This window comes from Artibeus jamaicensis, unplaced genomic scaffold (assembly GCF_021234435.1).
Source record: "Artibeus jamaicensis isolate MK-2021 breed Jamaican fruit bat unplaced genomic scaffold, CSHL_Jam_final scaffold_847, whole genome shotgun sequence".
NCBI lineage: Eukaryota > Metazoa > Chordata > Mammalia > Chiroptera > Phyllostomidae > Artibeus > Artibeus jamaicensis.
Window position 1 is genome coordinate 11,680,833 of NW_026522057.1, and position 16,216 is coordinate 11,697,048.

A 16,216-nucleotide genomic window follows, 5' to 3' on the forward strand; every position below is an offset into this window, starting at 1 on the left:
CCCTCACCCTGAGAAGTGGCGGTGAAAAGGAAAGAATTCAGGCTTCCTCCTGACACTCTTCTGCTCTTTCATCTCAACCTGAAAGTCCTAGTTCGAGGGAAAGTTCCACACACAAAAAAATCCAGCAAATAAATATAAAAGAATTGGGGATTTTTCAAAACAACTCTTAATAGTGTACAATAATGGAGCTGGGCAATAATAATCGCCAATGGAGGAGAGGATTCTGGGAAAGGCTGTTGGGGAACTTGACGATGGAGGGACCAGGCGTCACACTACCTGAGCCCACTGGCCAGTCTCGCCCCCTACGGGGGCCGCAGCGCTGATGTGATGCTACAGGATGTGCGCTGCCCCTCCTGTGAGCTGTCTGCCTTAGTTTGGACTCCCCACAAAAAGCAGACCCTAAGGAAAGGACTTGGGTGCGAGTAAACTTATTTGGGAGATGATTCCACGGAGTACCTTTAAGGGAGTGAGGAGGTGAGGCAGGGAAGGAAGAAAGCCAATAAAAAGTGAATTAAGGGAGGGGAATCGCCTCTCAGGTAACTGGGGCCGGTTCCTCGGGGACCCTCGGAGACTGTGAAGAACATGTGACAGAAACCTCCTTTGACAGGTAAGGAAGCTGGGCTAGTGAGCTAACCCCTCCCTCGCACGGATCTGAGGCCACTCCAGGGGTGTTAATTCCCCAGCTCCTCTTGGCGCCAGGGAATGACCTCTGGTCAGAAGACTCAGAAGAACATTGGTCCGGCACATCTGCAAGCGGCCTCCAGGGCTGGCTAAGAGCATGAGCCAGGCACCACACCACCTGCTATGGAGCCTTGCCAGAAGAGTTGAACTTGGGGCTGACTTCTATTTACAGGAAATACGGGGGGTGGAGGAAACAGGTGATACCACAGAGACACAAGCAGGTGAACCTAGAACAGGGACATTTCACAGGACAAATGCTTTGTTGTATGTGAGTGTTCCCCGAGCTGGTCAACCCCGCTGGGGCCTGCCTATGGAACCACGAGGAATGGGCCTCGGGAGTGTTCCATCTCGGTCAGAGAGGTGAGGCTTTTATCCAGGACTCCAGTATCCCACAGTTGAGGGTTGCCCCAGGGACATTAGCTTCCTGCATTTCCAACTTGTGTCCTCTCCAGGGCCAAGTGGCCTTACCCCACTAAAGAAAAATCCCTGAGGCAGAAGAACCAAGGGAAGCCAGAGGGCACATTTGGAACGGGTTGGGGGCAAGCTGCGTAAAACCTGCTCCCCAGCTGCCACCAATTGTTGGGCCAAGGGGCTGTTAGGAGTGGCAAGCGCCAGCATCTGTAAATGTCTTGGCAGATTCTCACATGGGCTTGAAAACAAGTTCCCGCTGCCAAGGGCTGCCACTGCCCCGCTGGGAGCCTCCAGCAGACAGCCCTGCCTCCGCCCTGCCTCCACCGTGTGCCAGAGCCTCCCTCTGTGGCTGCGACAGATGTGCGGGCGGGGTGAAAGCGACCCGGAGGCCCAGCCTTGCGCACAGAAGCACCAGGTGAGTCTCACAGTGCTTGCTCAGGGCCAGCCCATTCCCCCGTCACAGACCGGGGCTCCGTGACACCCCTCAGGTTCAGTCATGTCACTTTCTCACTGAAGATCATCCAAACAGCCACAGAGGATTCCTGAGATGCTGGATTGGGGTGGAGGAGGGGCTGCTGCTCAGCTGCCTGGGTCAGGCCCCTGGGCCTGTGGGGTTGACGGAGGTATTGAGGGGGGTATGATGGGGCCCGGCCCCTCCTCACGCTAGGCAGGGGTCTGGTCTCTGCCCTGGGCCCCTGCCACACTCACCACCTGCTATGTCTCCCTCTTCCAGGTCTCTCCTCTCCCGCCCATCCCTGCCTCCCTCCCGCCCCAGCTCCGGTTTCCCTAGTGTGGCCCCTTTGCTGCCTCTCTGTGGCCTCTGACCACCACCTCTACTCTCCGGTGTTCTTTGTACCCCTCCTCCTCCTTCAGAAGAGTTTTCTGCCTTCTCATAAAGAGCCAGTTAAAAAAATCATACAAAAGATTTTAATCACAAACACACTATAAAGAGACATTAAAAGTTGGATAGAAGAAAAAAATTAATAATCTGCCCACTCTAACTCAGCTGTGGTCGGCTTTGGTTATTTACTTTCAGTATTTTTTAAATGAGTTTTTAAACCTATCATCCTATAATTTGATTTTATATTCTGCTTTTTAATCTTAACACTAACCCCCTCCAGTGATTTCCAATCTAAATTAGAGCAGAAACGACAGCGCCTGTGTGATGGCCTCCAGGTTCTGCACAAACTGCTCCACCTCCCACCCAGCGCCCCGGTGTGTTACCTCCCAGACCCCCTCCCTGGTGCCCATCGCTCTGCCCCAGCCGCAGTGGCATCCTGGCTTCCCGAACATGCTGGTCATGCTCCACCCTCGGGGCCTTCCCACCTGCTGTTCCCACTGCCTGGGATGTCTTGTCCCAAAACTTTGCATGGCTTACTTCTCAACCCCCAGAAGGGTTTACTGGAGGGTTACTCTCAGTCAAGCAAGCAGCACCCCCTAACTGCACTCCCAATCTGTTACCCAGTTTTTCACAGTAACAGTGTTGTGGACACACATGATTTTCTCAACCCTCCCCTGGCGGGACATTTTGAGTGGAATTGCTGGGTTTCAATGTGTGCATTTAAAGATGTACATTTAAAATTTCGATGGAGTTGCCAAATTGCCCTTTACTAAGGCTTCACCAGTGACAGGTGACAGTGCTTCGTGATCCTTACCTGCCTTTCTAATTTTGCTTTTGCCAATGTGCTAAGCAACATGCATCATATTAATTTGCTTTATTCCTAATTAGAACTGATGGTGAACATCATAGACTTACTAGATGTTTATATTTTCTCTGTGAATTATATTTTTCATATCTGTTGTCCATATTTCTACTGGAGTATTGGTTCATTTTTACTGATTTATAGGAGCTCTTTATATATTGTGGATCTATTTAGGCAGAGTAGATTATCTAGTTCTAGCCAAACACAGGTTGCAGGGGTTCTTTACCTCCTCTATGGGTGTCAAAGATCTCACCCTTTGGTTTGGGAAGTCGATGAATGGTTGATGAACCATTTGAAAAGGAGCTGCATTAATAGGAGTAAGCGTGGTTGGGGCGCTTCAACAAAGCCTCAGGTGTGGGTGCGTATCACTCCTGCTGCGCACTCCAGGCACCCGTCAACGAAGGCTTTGGCAGGCCCCGAGAGTCCCGAATGACTGATGTGGCTCTTCAGCCAAATTGGCCTGTGGAAAAGGTCAAAAGGATCTGCTGGTGACAGCCCTGTCCCCAGGAAGCTCCCTGGTAGGGTGATGATGGGGGTGTAGTAGTGTCTCGGCACTGACTCCCTCCTGCTCCTTGTGGTCCTGCCTGTTCAGGTCCCTCATCTCAGACTCCCTTGACTCTTCCAAGGTCATGCCTCCTCCCACACCCCTTCCTCCCAGCCCAGTCACCCCACTTTCCTTCCCAGGTGGCACAGGGTGTGGGCTGTCTCTGCCCTCTTTTCAATCTATAATTAAGGCATACACTCTCTCCAGCTCTCTTCAAGGCTTATCCTTTTAATTCTCAAGAGCATTTTCTTCTCTCAGGGAAAGCAGCCTCTTGCAAATCAAAGGCTCTGCTTTTCAAAAGTGTGGCTTCTGATGTGGGCTTCTGCAGAGTAACTGGGAACTGAAAAACAATGGCATCTGAGAGGTGGCAGTTTCTCTTGCTTTATGTTCCTGCGGTAAAGTCACGAATTCTCCTGGAGGTAAAACAGTCTCTGACTGACGTGAGGAAGTGGGAAACAGGAGAGCAACAATTTTATTTTGAGACGTGTTCTTGTTGCACGCCTGTCTGCACGTCAGGGGCAGATTTGCTCTCCCAGGGCGACACTTGTTTTTAGTTTTGCTCATACAGTCTTCTGTCATTCAGAAGTTGAATGTTTTTATGTCGTCAAGTCTAACCACCTTTCTTACCCTTCTCCTAATGCTTTCATGGTGTTTTGTTTCTTATATTTCATCTTTTAAGTCAAAGGTACTTTGTGTGTGTGTCTGGTGTGAGGTTGAGTTCAAATTTTATGTTTTTCACACTGGGAGCCATTTGCCCCAATGCCATTGTTGAATAGTTTATATTTTCCTCATGGCTGCAAAATGCTACACTCACGATGACAGACAGACAGCTAGACACATACATAGAGGGTGTGGCAAAAAGTAGGTTATGGTTGTTCGTAGGGAAAACAATACAATAATTCATAAATAATAATACAAGAATAAACTCTGTGTTTCATATGTTCACAACTGTAAGCCTACTTTTGCCCCACCCTGTATATAGAATTTCTCTTGTTTTATAAGTATTTTTATTTCCGGCTTGATAGTTCCTTCTTTTATTCATTAACGTTTTTCCTTGAGCCCTGGCTGGTGTGGTTTGGTAGATCAAACTCTGGCCCTTGAACTAAAAGGTTGCTGGTTCAATTCCCACTCAGGGCACACGTCTGGGTTGTGGGCCAGGTTCCCAATTGGGGCCACAGGAGAGGCAACCATGAGTTGATGTTTCTCTCCCTCTCTTTTTCCCTCCCTTCCCTTTTGTCTAAAAATAAACAAATAAAATCTTAAGTGTTTTTCTGGTGGGAGAGGGGAGAATGGGGAGTTATTGTTTAATGGGTACAGGGTTTCAGTTTGGGGTGACGGAAGCATTCTGGAGGTGAACGGCGGTCATGGTGGCCCAATGACGTGAATGTACGTAGAATTATACAAAAGATCTTTTATTCTCTATTCTTTTGTAGTTTACTGTATTTTTACTTCCAGTTTAATTTGAGGATCAGCTTGTCAAATTCCATAAAGATGTCTTTGCTGTTTTGATTGAAATTACATTAAATTTATAGGCTCCTTTGGGGAGAACTGACATCTTTACAATACTGAGTCTTTCTCTCCAGGACATGGTGTGTCTCTCCATTTATTCAGATCTCCTTTTATGTCCTTCAGTAAAGTTTTATAATTTTATTCACATCGGCTGGTTTCTAGATATATGACAGCCTTCTCCGCCACTGTGAACAGAATGGTGAGCAGGGCGCCGGCCCAGTGACTCGGGCCTGTCCTCAGCCGAGCTCTGGGATGAATGCCTGGGCCCAAAAGGCACGAGACAGGAAGTAAAAACTGCAGGAATCCTTTCACTTAAAGCCTCTGAATTAGGCGGCAGGCGGATCCACACCAGCTGAGCTGAAGGGGCTGGAGGGTGGAGAGGAGGGACCTCCAGAATCAGAGGAGCCGGGAGTTTATCATCAAAGGGGTCAGGAAGAGGGAGAAACCAAGATGCTGGGGGGCAGGACTAAAGCTCAACAGGAATACTGAGGTGGCTGGAATGCCTCTTTCGTTCTGCAGAGCAGACTGTGGCTTTGAAGCCAGGACACCTGAACTTGAACCTTGACTCTCGCTCACTACCCGTGTGGCCTTGGGTCAGCTACTTAGCTTCTTAGAAACCCAGCGTCCTCACCGGTAAAATAAGGGTAAATTCTAATTACATATTCAGTTGTTTAATTATTTGTCTGTCTTTCACTAGACTATTACTCCATATGGGCAGGGACCATATGGGTTTAATTTATGCAAGTGCAGGCTGCTTCTAGCCCAGACGGTGCTTTAGAGGGAAATTAGAAAAAGACATTCTTTTGCGCAGATGCAGTTCTGTGAGCCCACAGTTTGGTGGTTAGTCTGTGGGCCAGATTTTGGTCCCCACTTGTCCCTCTGTTAGGTGCTCTTGTGCAGTGAGTGACCTGCCCTGGTGGGTACATCCAGGATTTAGCGCAGGCATGGTACATGGGAGGTGCTTAAGAAATCAATTGAATGAACAGATGATTAGATGTGGGGTTTTAGAGAGAAGGAGGTAAGGGAGGTATTTCTGGGAGCCCCTGAGGGGTTCTCGCTTGTGCTTAAAAAGAAACCCTCTGCTTCCAGGTGCAGAACAACTGGGAATTTCCCCCAGTGCTTCAGTTCCTGTCTTTCTGAAGGGGACGGGGGTGGTGTCCCCTAGCACCCAGGCTGCGGCACCTACAGGGATGGGCCAATCTGACGACCTGGCGGGATGGACACCCCAGGGCTTATCTGCATGGGTCCTAGGGAGCCTGACTTGGTAATAAAATCTTGAGCAATCCAGGGAAGCAGAGATGAATGTAGATGAAGAGTAACTGGGGAGGCTCTGAGGAGGGAAGGAGGGGAAGCCAGGCACATGAAGAGGGGAGAAGAGCGTTGTTCTAGGCAAGGGCATGGCATGTGCAGAGGTCCTGGGATCCTCAGTGCAGAGGCACCCAGAGCCCCTGGGGTACCCAGGGGTGAAAGAAGAGTCTCCTCAGTGAGGAAGGTGGGGGAAGTGCCAGGTGCCTCCCCAAGATTTTTTAACCCAATGAAGAGGGACAGAAGATTCAGCAGGGTTGTTTCCTGGTATTGTTTGGGCAAAACCATGGGCGTGGGCCAGAGGCAGGGTGGGGCTCTAGTCCATGGATTCCGTGGAAGGACAGGAGCTGAACTGCCTTCCTGAGACAGCTCGGGCTGTTCTTTTAATTGTGTTTTGATTGCACAAATGACATTTAAACAGCACTAAAGGCAATGTTTAAAAAGAAAGAAAAACCACTGGACTCCATCCATCTTACACATCTGACGCGTTGGAAAGATGACTGGACTTGGAGCCCAGCACACCAGGGTTGGCACTCCTCTCTGCCAGTGACTGGCGGTGGCACCTCAGCAGGTGATTGTCCCTTTGTACGCCTTCACTGCCTTCCCTAGAAAGGGGGACCACTCCTGCCTCTTAGGGATTTGGGGAGAATTGGAAAATTAAGTGAGATCATGTATATGGAAGCCCTTGGCATAATGGCTGGCATGTGGTGGGCACTCCATAAATTTCCTCTCCTTTATCAAGGTAACTGCTTGCATTTTCTTGTATTTTCTGCCAAGTTTTCATTAAATCCAGATGAACATTTTGCACACTTGTGATCATGCTTTAAATTAAATTTTGCAGTCTGCATATAAACTTACTATAGCATAAGCACTTGTTTTAACATTCTCATGATTAGTTAATGGTGGAACACTATGCCATTGAATCAAAGTATCATCACTTATGTAACGATTCTTCGGCTACTGGAACTTTTTCAGTGTTATAAACAATTTGGTATTGAGTTCTGTTTATTGTTGCCTTCATCTGTATCTCATTTTTATTTCTCCTGTTGGCAGGTGAATATTCTCTCATGTTTACTTACTATTTCTATTTCCTCCCTTGTGTTGCCTGCTTGTGACCTTTGTCCGGATCTTAGCAACTCAGATATTGTGTCCTGGTGTGCATGAAATATTTACATTAGCCATTTGCCATTCTCCCCACTTCTGGGTGACATTTTAATTTTAGTTGTGTTTCTAATATACAAACTTTAAAGGTTTTACCTATCAGTTTTTGCACTTATGATTTCTCTGAGTTAATCATTCACCCAACAAAGTGTGTGAGCACCCAGTCTGTGTGACAGATGCATGGAGAGGTGTGGACGGGGCGTTCAGGACACCCTAGTTCCTAATTTCCAGAGGCGTCAGTTACGCTGGGGGTATAGACATGCAAACAGTCATGCTATTGCCCAGATAAGCACTAGAAGGGCGAGGCTAGCAACAGCAGCAGTGGGGTTATCTCTCTGGGCCCGTTTTCTCTCTCAGACCCTGTTCTAGGAGCTTGCACACACTCTCTCATTCGAACCTCACAACAACTCTGTACCTTAAATACTACAGTGTCCCCGTTTCATAGATGAGGAGAATGGGCCTCAGCGTAATGACATGACTTACCCAAGCTCCAACAGCGAGTAAGAGCTGAGGCCAGTGTTTGAGATCTTCCAGTTAGACAGTAGACGTGGTTTTCAACCACCCTACTAACTAGCTCACGAGGGCAGGGTATTTGCAGCAGCGACAATGGAGCCGGAAGGGATAGAGTCGTGCACCAAGGAAAGCCTCCAGGAGGAGGTGAGTCAAAGCTGAGAGCCGAAAGATGAAGACACCTTCGCTGTCGGGCAGGGGGTTGTGGAGGCACGCATTTCATAAAGGAGCAGCATTTTCAGACTCCTGGAGCTGCAGCCCCCTGAGACTGTAAGCAGGCCAGCAGCCTCCAAGTCCAGGTGGCTCTTTGATTACCCACATTTGATTTTGTCTGTTTATTCATCACAGGCTCCATGTTACATGCTGGGGCTACAGAGGTGAAAAAGACACTTAAGATACCTGTCCCATGGACCTATCGTTCAGGGTGGGGGAAATAGACAAGAAGGAAGATGTACTGAACGCTTGTCATTCTTTGCTGTCTGACAACTTGAAAAATCGCCGCCTCCATTGCGATCAGTCCTTATATCTTGAGTTCCTCCTTCTGGAAGCAGAAGCCAGCCTCCCTTGCAGCTAGTGTGCAGGTGTGTGACCCAGTTTCCTGGGATCACACTCACCACCTGACACACCGAGCAGAAGATGAGCTCTGTGTGGTGATGGCTGCAGGTGGGTATCCCTTTCGCTGGCCTGCGTGGTGGCCGATGCGTTGTGACTCTGGGGTCAGGGGCAGCAGCAGTTCCCCCATCAGTCTGGTTTTGCAGCGTGCTTCTTAGAGATGCTTCTAAAAGCTGCATCTAGAGGCTGTCTGTCCGTCACCCCGTGAGTCTAACATCCTTATGTGAATTTCTATTCTCCTTAAACTGGCCCGAGTGGACTCCAGTCTGCAAATGAGAATATTGATGAATATGCAAACAAACGAGGAAATGTACACCGAGGAAACTCAAGGGTGACAGTTAAGGGACTGGCCCAGGGTCCCCCAGGGTAGACCTGAGATCCAGATCCAGGAGAGTGAGAATCCAGAGCCCAAACTCTCATTCTAGATGCTGCTGGATGGACTCCCCCACCCAAGGCTCGTGGGCACCCTGAGATGATCATACGATCTTCCTTCTTTCACACTCAGCCTGGGCAGAAGAACACGGGTCTCCCTTCCCCTAGTCGGGTGCACAGGTTGCTGGCGGTAGTTGGGCAGAGAGCCTTTGCACGTGACACCCTGGCCCACGGCTCTTCTTCTCTTACAGGGACCACTATACTGTCCTCCCTGCTGGAAGACTACAGTGTGATGGGGTTGTATCAGTATATTTTTATTAATGTTATTGTCATGCAATTCTGAATCCGTCTCATGGTCAGAAATGAGCAAGGGGCTAGAGCCTGACCGGACCTCTCCCAGGAAGGGAAGAAGGAGAGAAACCAGCCAGCGCATATGGCCGTCGGGCTGTGAGCCTGAGCTCCGCATGTCTCCACAGAGGAGGCTGCATCAGTGCCTCTGGAAGCCAGATTTAGGACCTTTGACAGTACAGTTAAGACTACCTGTAGAAAGGCAAGTGGGGGCTTCTGTCCACAATGTAGGATCTGCTTTAATTAAATCAGCTTCTTGTCCTGGGAGATGAAATAAGTCTCCAGAGAGCAGGGGGAAGTCAATCACACAGAAGTGGGTTAGCAGCTGAAGATGAGAGGTATTTTTCTTGCTGGATGCATTGCTTTGCATTTTCCAGGGCTGGTGGATCAATAGCTAAAAACAGCTAAAATAAATTTCTACCTCTGCTCCCCATCAGACAGGCCATCAGACAACTCAGGTTCCCATCAGGTGACACTGCTGTCAGTGACCACTGTCCATGACCTTGCTAGGTCCTTGCAGTAGCCTGGGAAGGTCAGGGCTACTGTGCCTATTTCAGAAACTCGAAACTGAGGCTCAGAGTGGGAATGTCATTATCCACAGTCCCAGAGCTTGTCATTGGCCTCAAGGCCTCTACGCATGTAAGCTGCTTGTTATTCCAAACTACGTTATTACCATTGTTAGTTTCCCAGGCTAGAGAATAATAATGATCCTCAGAGAGGGAACAAGCATCGCTTGCTCAAGGTCACAGAGCCGGTGAATGGCGGGGCTGGAGTTAAAAGCCAGCTTGTCAGCTTCCAAAGCCCTCTGCTAGGATTGCTCATCGGCCTGGTTGGGCCTGGCTCTGCATGCCCACCCTGGACACCAGTGGGAGAAAGGCCGGAGGCATGAAGATTTGTGTTTCTCCAAGAGGCCCCTGAGGAGAGAAGCAGGCTCCTTCCCCACCCACAGTATCAAGGGCATCAGTTCCAGCTCTGGAAGGACCTACTCCTCAAGGCTGCAGCTCTATTTTTAGCCTTGAATCCATCAATAAATGGAGCCTGGCAGAGCAGGCAAGTCCTGGCTGCCTGGTATTAATAAAAAGAGAGAAAGCGACCGTTTGTTAAGTGCTTTCTGTGTGCGGGGCATTATGTGAAGAGCTCCACATGGATCATCTACTTAAATCTGTACAACATTCCTATGCAATAACTATTCTTATTATTGTCAGTTAGGACCTTGCTTTAGGCCACACAGCTGATAAGCTCGAAATGCAGATCACACCCAGGTCTGTGGGACTCCAAGCCCGTGCCCTTTCCTCCTTACCACGTGGTCTAATCAAAGATGACCCTGACCACTGAGAAGCCTGATGGGTGAGGGGGTTGGGATGAGGTGGACACGTTAACACATAATTACTGCATAGGGAGGTACTACAGGGCAGGGAGCAGCTGTAAGTTCCAGATGGTTGGTTGGTTTCTGTCACTGAGAACAGAGGCCTGGAACTGGAAGTCCCCAGATGAGAAAGGCCGGAAGATCACTGTGGGCAGAGGGAACTGTGTAGGCAAAGGCAGGGAGGTGTCAAGTGGGGCTTTTTCAAAGAACAGTGACTAGTCTGGTGGGGTTTGGGGGGAAAAGGAAGATGAGGCCAGGCGCACAGACCAGGACAATATTCCAAAAGCTCCTGAATTCCAGGGTGGGGGTCTGAATTCTGGATTCTCAAAGGACTGGGAGTGGAAGAGTGACATTGCTGGGTCTGAGATGTAGTGTACAGAATGGATTTGGGGGGGGCTGGGGCGAAGGAGACGGATGACTACAGTACTCTTACTGTTTTGGGAGAAACTCCCAGAAACTTGGTTCTTCTCGCCAGTGCAGTAAAGAATTACAGATCAGCAAGTCTGTTATCATGAAAGCAGTGTTTATTGGTGATCTGTTCTCGTGGAAGAGAACAGTCCTTGCTGTGGTGGGGGAGAAAGGCAAGAGCAATGGTGGCAAGAGCAAGAGAGATCCTTTGTTCTGAAGACTTATAGTCGGGGGGATGGGGGAGAATGAAGAAGTTAAGTATTGACAGGAAAAGGTGGCACTGGCTTTCCAGGATGGGGGCGTGAATACCCAAAGGCATAAAGGGATTTCTTCCTTTAGGCACTCTGGGCCCTTTCCAGCCTTCCAGGCCTTGGGATAAAAGCACAGTTTCAAAGGCTTTCTTTCCCAGTGAATGGAAGACACATAGAATTTCAAGTACACATATGGGATGTGTCTCCCTCCTCCTCCCTGCCTCTGTCTGCTACCTGTCCTACCTAACACAACTACTGGCAGTACTAAGAGATTCCATTTGTTGAGCACATACTATGTGTGTGAGGTGCTTTGCCTAAGTTATCCCCTAACCCACGTGGCGGGTGCTCAATCAGTGGTAGCCACTCGGAGCTTGTTATTGTCCCTCTTCTCCAGGTGAGGAAACACAGGATGTGAGAGATCAAATGACAGCCCCGAGCCACTGGGATTGGAATCTGAGTCTGGGTGACTCCGGGGACCTTGATGCTCCATTGGCCAGATGGAAGGCCGTGCAGCAAGAACAGCTTCAGGCAAAAGGACACTGATCTGAAGTCCAGGAATGCAGCAGATAAGGTCGGTTTCAAAGATAATCAAGAGGCAGATTTTTCTGTTTTGTTTTGTTTTTTAAATAAGTGTATTCACACACATGGAGGATATAGTTACAGTACTAAGGTTACAGAGCTTTTCTGGGGCCAGAGCTGGGCAGACTCAGCTGGGGAAAGGGCGCTGTTTCTACAGGGCAGTGGCTGCAGGAGGAAGGAAAGGGCAAGGTTTAAAGTTCAGAGTGTCCGGCAGCTCCAAGGTCCCCCATGATCAGAGGCTCAGCCAGGGCTTGGGGTTCAGAGGCTACGGAGCCAGTTCCCTGGGCGAATGAAGAGGGACCCAATCTGAGTCTCATCCGCATCTGACATCTGACATCGGTGGAGTCAAACATCTCCAAGGAGGTAGGAAGTGTACCCTCCCAAACAGTAATGTCAAAATGTCAAAGAGACACAGGAGCTGAGAAAAAGCTGGAAGAGCTTGAGCTACAAAATAAGTAAAGTGGCATTGCATTACAACCCAAAGTATAAAACAAATATCCATGAGTCCACACTGCCACAAATAAATTATTAAATAAATGATATAAATAAGTGATTGGGAAGAATCAATCTCCCAGGAAAAACTCCAAATTACTTTGGTTGATACTCTGTGCTCAAGGAGGTGGCCCACTCCGTCCAGTGCTTCAGCGTGGGCTGCATGGGGTGACTTTCTTCTTGAGAGTGCTGTGTGGAAGGGACGGGCAGAGGGACCTTTCCAGGGGGACACCCGGCAAACACTGGCTCTGCCAGGAGACCAGGTCGCCATCAACACCATGAGTCAGGCTGCGATGATGCATGTCCACCAGCAGCCTTGCTCAGTGCAGCAGCAGCCCCTGGCAGCCTGGGAAAAGGTCTGCTTTTCATAAACACAAACATATCCACATGAGGCAGCCATAGCTTCAGATCACTCCTGGCTGTATCTGTCCATGACCTTGAGGGGTTGGGAAAAGCCCAGAGGCACAGGAAATGCAATCACTTCAGCTGTGGCCCGGGACTTAGAGGTATAGCCATGTTCAGTGGCATCTCAGGAGGGCCCAGCGGTGGTCACTGAACTTGACCAGGATCACCAGCTGTAACAGAGTTTGCATTGTCCGGGGGCAGTGGGCATGACCTTAGTGAAAAGGGGCAACGGTGTCTAGAGGAGGTCCCAACAGCTGGGGTCAGGGGGACACCAGCACCTAGAAGCATGAGCAGAGTCATGCTGGTGGCCCTGAGACACAGCAGTGTCCATCTTAAGCAGGACCCAGCCTCGGGACACAGAGTTGCTCACTGTTCTCGGAAACCTCTTGCCTCGGGCCCAGAAGGTCTGCATATGGTCTTCCAGCTCACGAAGTCAACAACCTTGAACATGCTCTTCAGCAAATCAGAGAATTCCCGTCAGAGGCAGGTCCGGGCTTGTCTCAGCGGAGCCTTGGACGGCCGGAGTGACCTCTGGCCGAGCAGCCCACTGCTGACCAGCAGAGCAGGGGGTGCTTCTGGGAGAGCGGGGCTCCCAGGGACTTTCTGTTCTCCTCCCAGGTGCTGTGGGTTGGCTGCCCAGGGTGGTCAGATCGGCCCCTCTTCCCTTTGTTTCCACGGCAATGACCGAGGATGAAGGCTCTGCACAAAATCACCCACGGAAAATGAGCTCGTATCCTCCTTCCCCTGCCCCAGCAGCGGGAGAAGCCCAGTGACAGAAATCAGCCCACCGCAGGGAGGCAAGACAGGGAGTTTCCCCCAGTGGAATCCACGCTGGCTCCAGTGTTAAGCATCACATGTGACACTTTGTTTGCATCATTACATGTCCTTTGAAAATATTATCTCCCTCCATGTTAAAATTCTCAAAGCGATGACTTTGCAGTGGAGAAGTCTGGAAAACACCGTCTCACTGCGTGATGGAGGTCACTTCCCCCTGTGATGTCATGTGGCTATCGCGTGTCCCTGACATGGTGTGACATTCTTGACCTCTGCGTCATTCTTGCCCCAAACCCTTAAGGCCAGTTTAATCAGGAGAAAAATATCAGAAAAACCCAACGCGAGGACCATTTCACACAATACCTGCGTATTATTCCTCAAAACTGTCAAGGTCTGAGAAACGAGGAAAGACTGAGGCGCTGTCACCGACCAGAGGAGACTGTGAGACATGACAGCTGATTGCAGGGTGCATCAGGTACACGCCAACGGCGTCAGGGTGCTGCTCCAGACCCTGACCGGGAAAACAAAGACATCGGTGGAAAAACTGGTGAAATTCAAATAAAGTTTGTAGCTTAGCGAATAGTGACATTATTCATGTTGGTTTCTTAGCTGTGACAAAAGTACCACGATAATGTAAGATGCTCACAGTGGAACCAAATGGGTGAAGGCATATAGAACTCCATGTATTACATTTCCAGCTTTTCTGGGAGCCTAAACTTATTTAGAGAAACCATTTATCAAAGGGAAAAAACCCACGAAAACCACTCTCCATGGCTCCCGTATATTGTGCCATTATAGCCTTCTTACGTGTGTTCTTATTTACCAAATGACAGCCACCACACCGGGTACTGTGAATAAATAAAGTGGCCAACAAGGCGGACACGGTCTGGTTCCTGCCCTCGCGAGAACATAGTTTAGAGAAGGAACTTTGGATTGAGTGGGACTTGAGGTTGACCTCCAGTTCTGCTTCTCCCGTATTTCATAATCTTAGGTAAGTCACTTCATCGACTGAAACCTCAGTTTTCCTCTTCTGTTAAAAGTGAATAATGATGTACATATACTTCATAGTATTGATATGAAGATTCAATGAGATGATATGCGAAAATCGCAACCTGTGGTAAACGTTTAATAAATATTTATTAAAGAAACCCCCCGACCCCTGGATCAGTGTCCCATGCATTCACTCTGGCTCTAGTTCCACTTCTGTGGAAGGAGCTTTAATGCAAGAAGCAGCCAGGACCAACAACAGCAAAGAGGGAAGTCCCGGTGATGAACGAGGAAGGCTGTGAAGAAGAGGTGCTGTCGTGAATCAGTGGAGGAATCGGCAAATGGTCTGGTCAAAGGCACTGGACCAAGACCTGGGCAAAACCTACCTTTGCTTACTTTTTATGACAATGAGACATTTTAGAATATCAGGAGACAGAGTGACTGGGTTCCTCAATCAACTCTACCACCTACGAACCCTGGGCCAGCTACTTAATCTCTCTATGCCTATTTCCTCATCTGTAAAATGGGGATAATATTACATTCCTCACAGACTTGGTTAAAGGGTTACTGTAGGTAATCCAAACAGGTGAATAGAGGGTTAAGCCAGGCAAAGCATGTAGACCAGTCCCTGGCTCCAGGTAGCACTACACGTGCTGGCTGTCGCTGTCCATTTACCTCCAGTACCATGGGGTGGGGAAGCGTCTCTGCTCCTCCTTTCTTTTCCCAATGGTGGGAGGCTTCCCTGATGCAAATAGACCAGAATAACAGTTCACTTAGCCTTAGGGGCCCTGGTCAAGTCTCTGCCATAAGGAGCAGGACATTCCATGGTGGGAAGTCTTTTCACTCACACGAATTATTTCTTTAGAGCAGTAGCTGGATGCCATTGGTGACATCCACTCTCAGCTCTTACTTCATTTGTGACCCTGACAGCCAGAGGGTGATAGCATTCAGTGTGGATTACATAACAGCTTCCTTTTTTTTGTAGTAGTAAATCTTATTTGTATGACAAATGTACAGAAAAATAAATGGAAGACTAGTACAGAAATATTCCTGAACACCTGGCATTCAGTTTCCCTTGTTATTAACATCATCTTGCCTTTTAAATTCAACATTATGTCTTTGAGATGCATGCATGCTGATAGAGAGATTGAACTTATTCATTCTGACTGCGGTGTCGTATTCCAATCACCTGGAAGCTTCTCATCACCTCACAAGGCACAGGTTTTAGTGCCGGAAATCCCATCTTCCTCTTAGCGAGGTCTATAAAATCCTGAATTCTGCAGTGAAAACACTCACACAGTAGCAATGTTATAAATGTCACCTGGTTTTCAATGTGAAGAATCATTCTCCAGGCAAAAGCATGGCAGACTAAATTACCTACACAGAAAAGAACGTGCCCACTACAAACCTCAACAAAGCAGAAGTAACAGCTGAGTCGGTGGAGGAAGGCAAACGTGGGGAGGCGAAATTGATCATCTCACACAGAGGAGAATCAAAAGATACGGTCTAAAGGAGAAATAGACACGTAAGCCTATTATTCAAAGTCATAATCACAACCAATGGGAATCTAAAAGTATGAATACAAAAAAATTGGGGAAGAGAAAAGGGAAAAGGATGGCTGATGAAACCATCCAAGCAGGGACTCATAGATACTGTTAGTAAATCAAGTGATGGAGTGTGAGTACATTATTCTCAGTTATGAAGGTAACATAAAAAACTAAAAAAAAAAACAAAAAAAACAAAAGAAAAAAGCAAGCTTGCTCCTGAGTTGGGAAGTGAGAGGGTATTTAAAAATTAT

The 16,216-nt window shown here is 48.5% G+C and overlaps 1 protein-coding gene across 3 annotated transcripts in view; it reads left to right on the forward strand.

Moving 5' to 3' along the window:
* Nucleotides 1-1,428: 1,428 nt before the first annotated feature.
* The window catches only part of SPOCD1 (SPOC domain containing 1), a 36,776-nt gene continuing 21,988 nt past the window's right edge, over nucleotides 1,429-16,216 (forward strand). Inside the window, exons 1-3 of one of the 3 annotated variants that reach the window (XM_053660161.1) lie at nucleotides 1,439-1,507; nucleotides 8,173-8,487; nucleotides 11,576-11,752. In XM_053660161.1, the coding sequence (XP_053516136.1) occupies nucleotides 11,663-11,752 (90 nt within the window). In that variant the 5' untranslated portion in view covers nucleotides 1,439-1,507; nucleotides 8,173-8,487; nucleotides 11,576-11,662. Of the gene's footprint in view, nucleotides 1,508-7,698; nucleotides 7,972-8,172; nucleotides 8,488-11,575; nucleotides 11,753-16,216 lie in introns of those variants that run through there. The other 2 variants (XM_053660162.1, XM_037149784.2) reach the window with 2 other exon arrangements.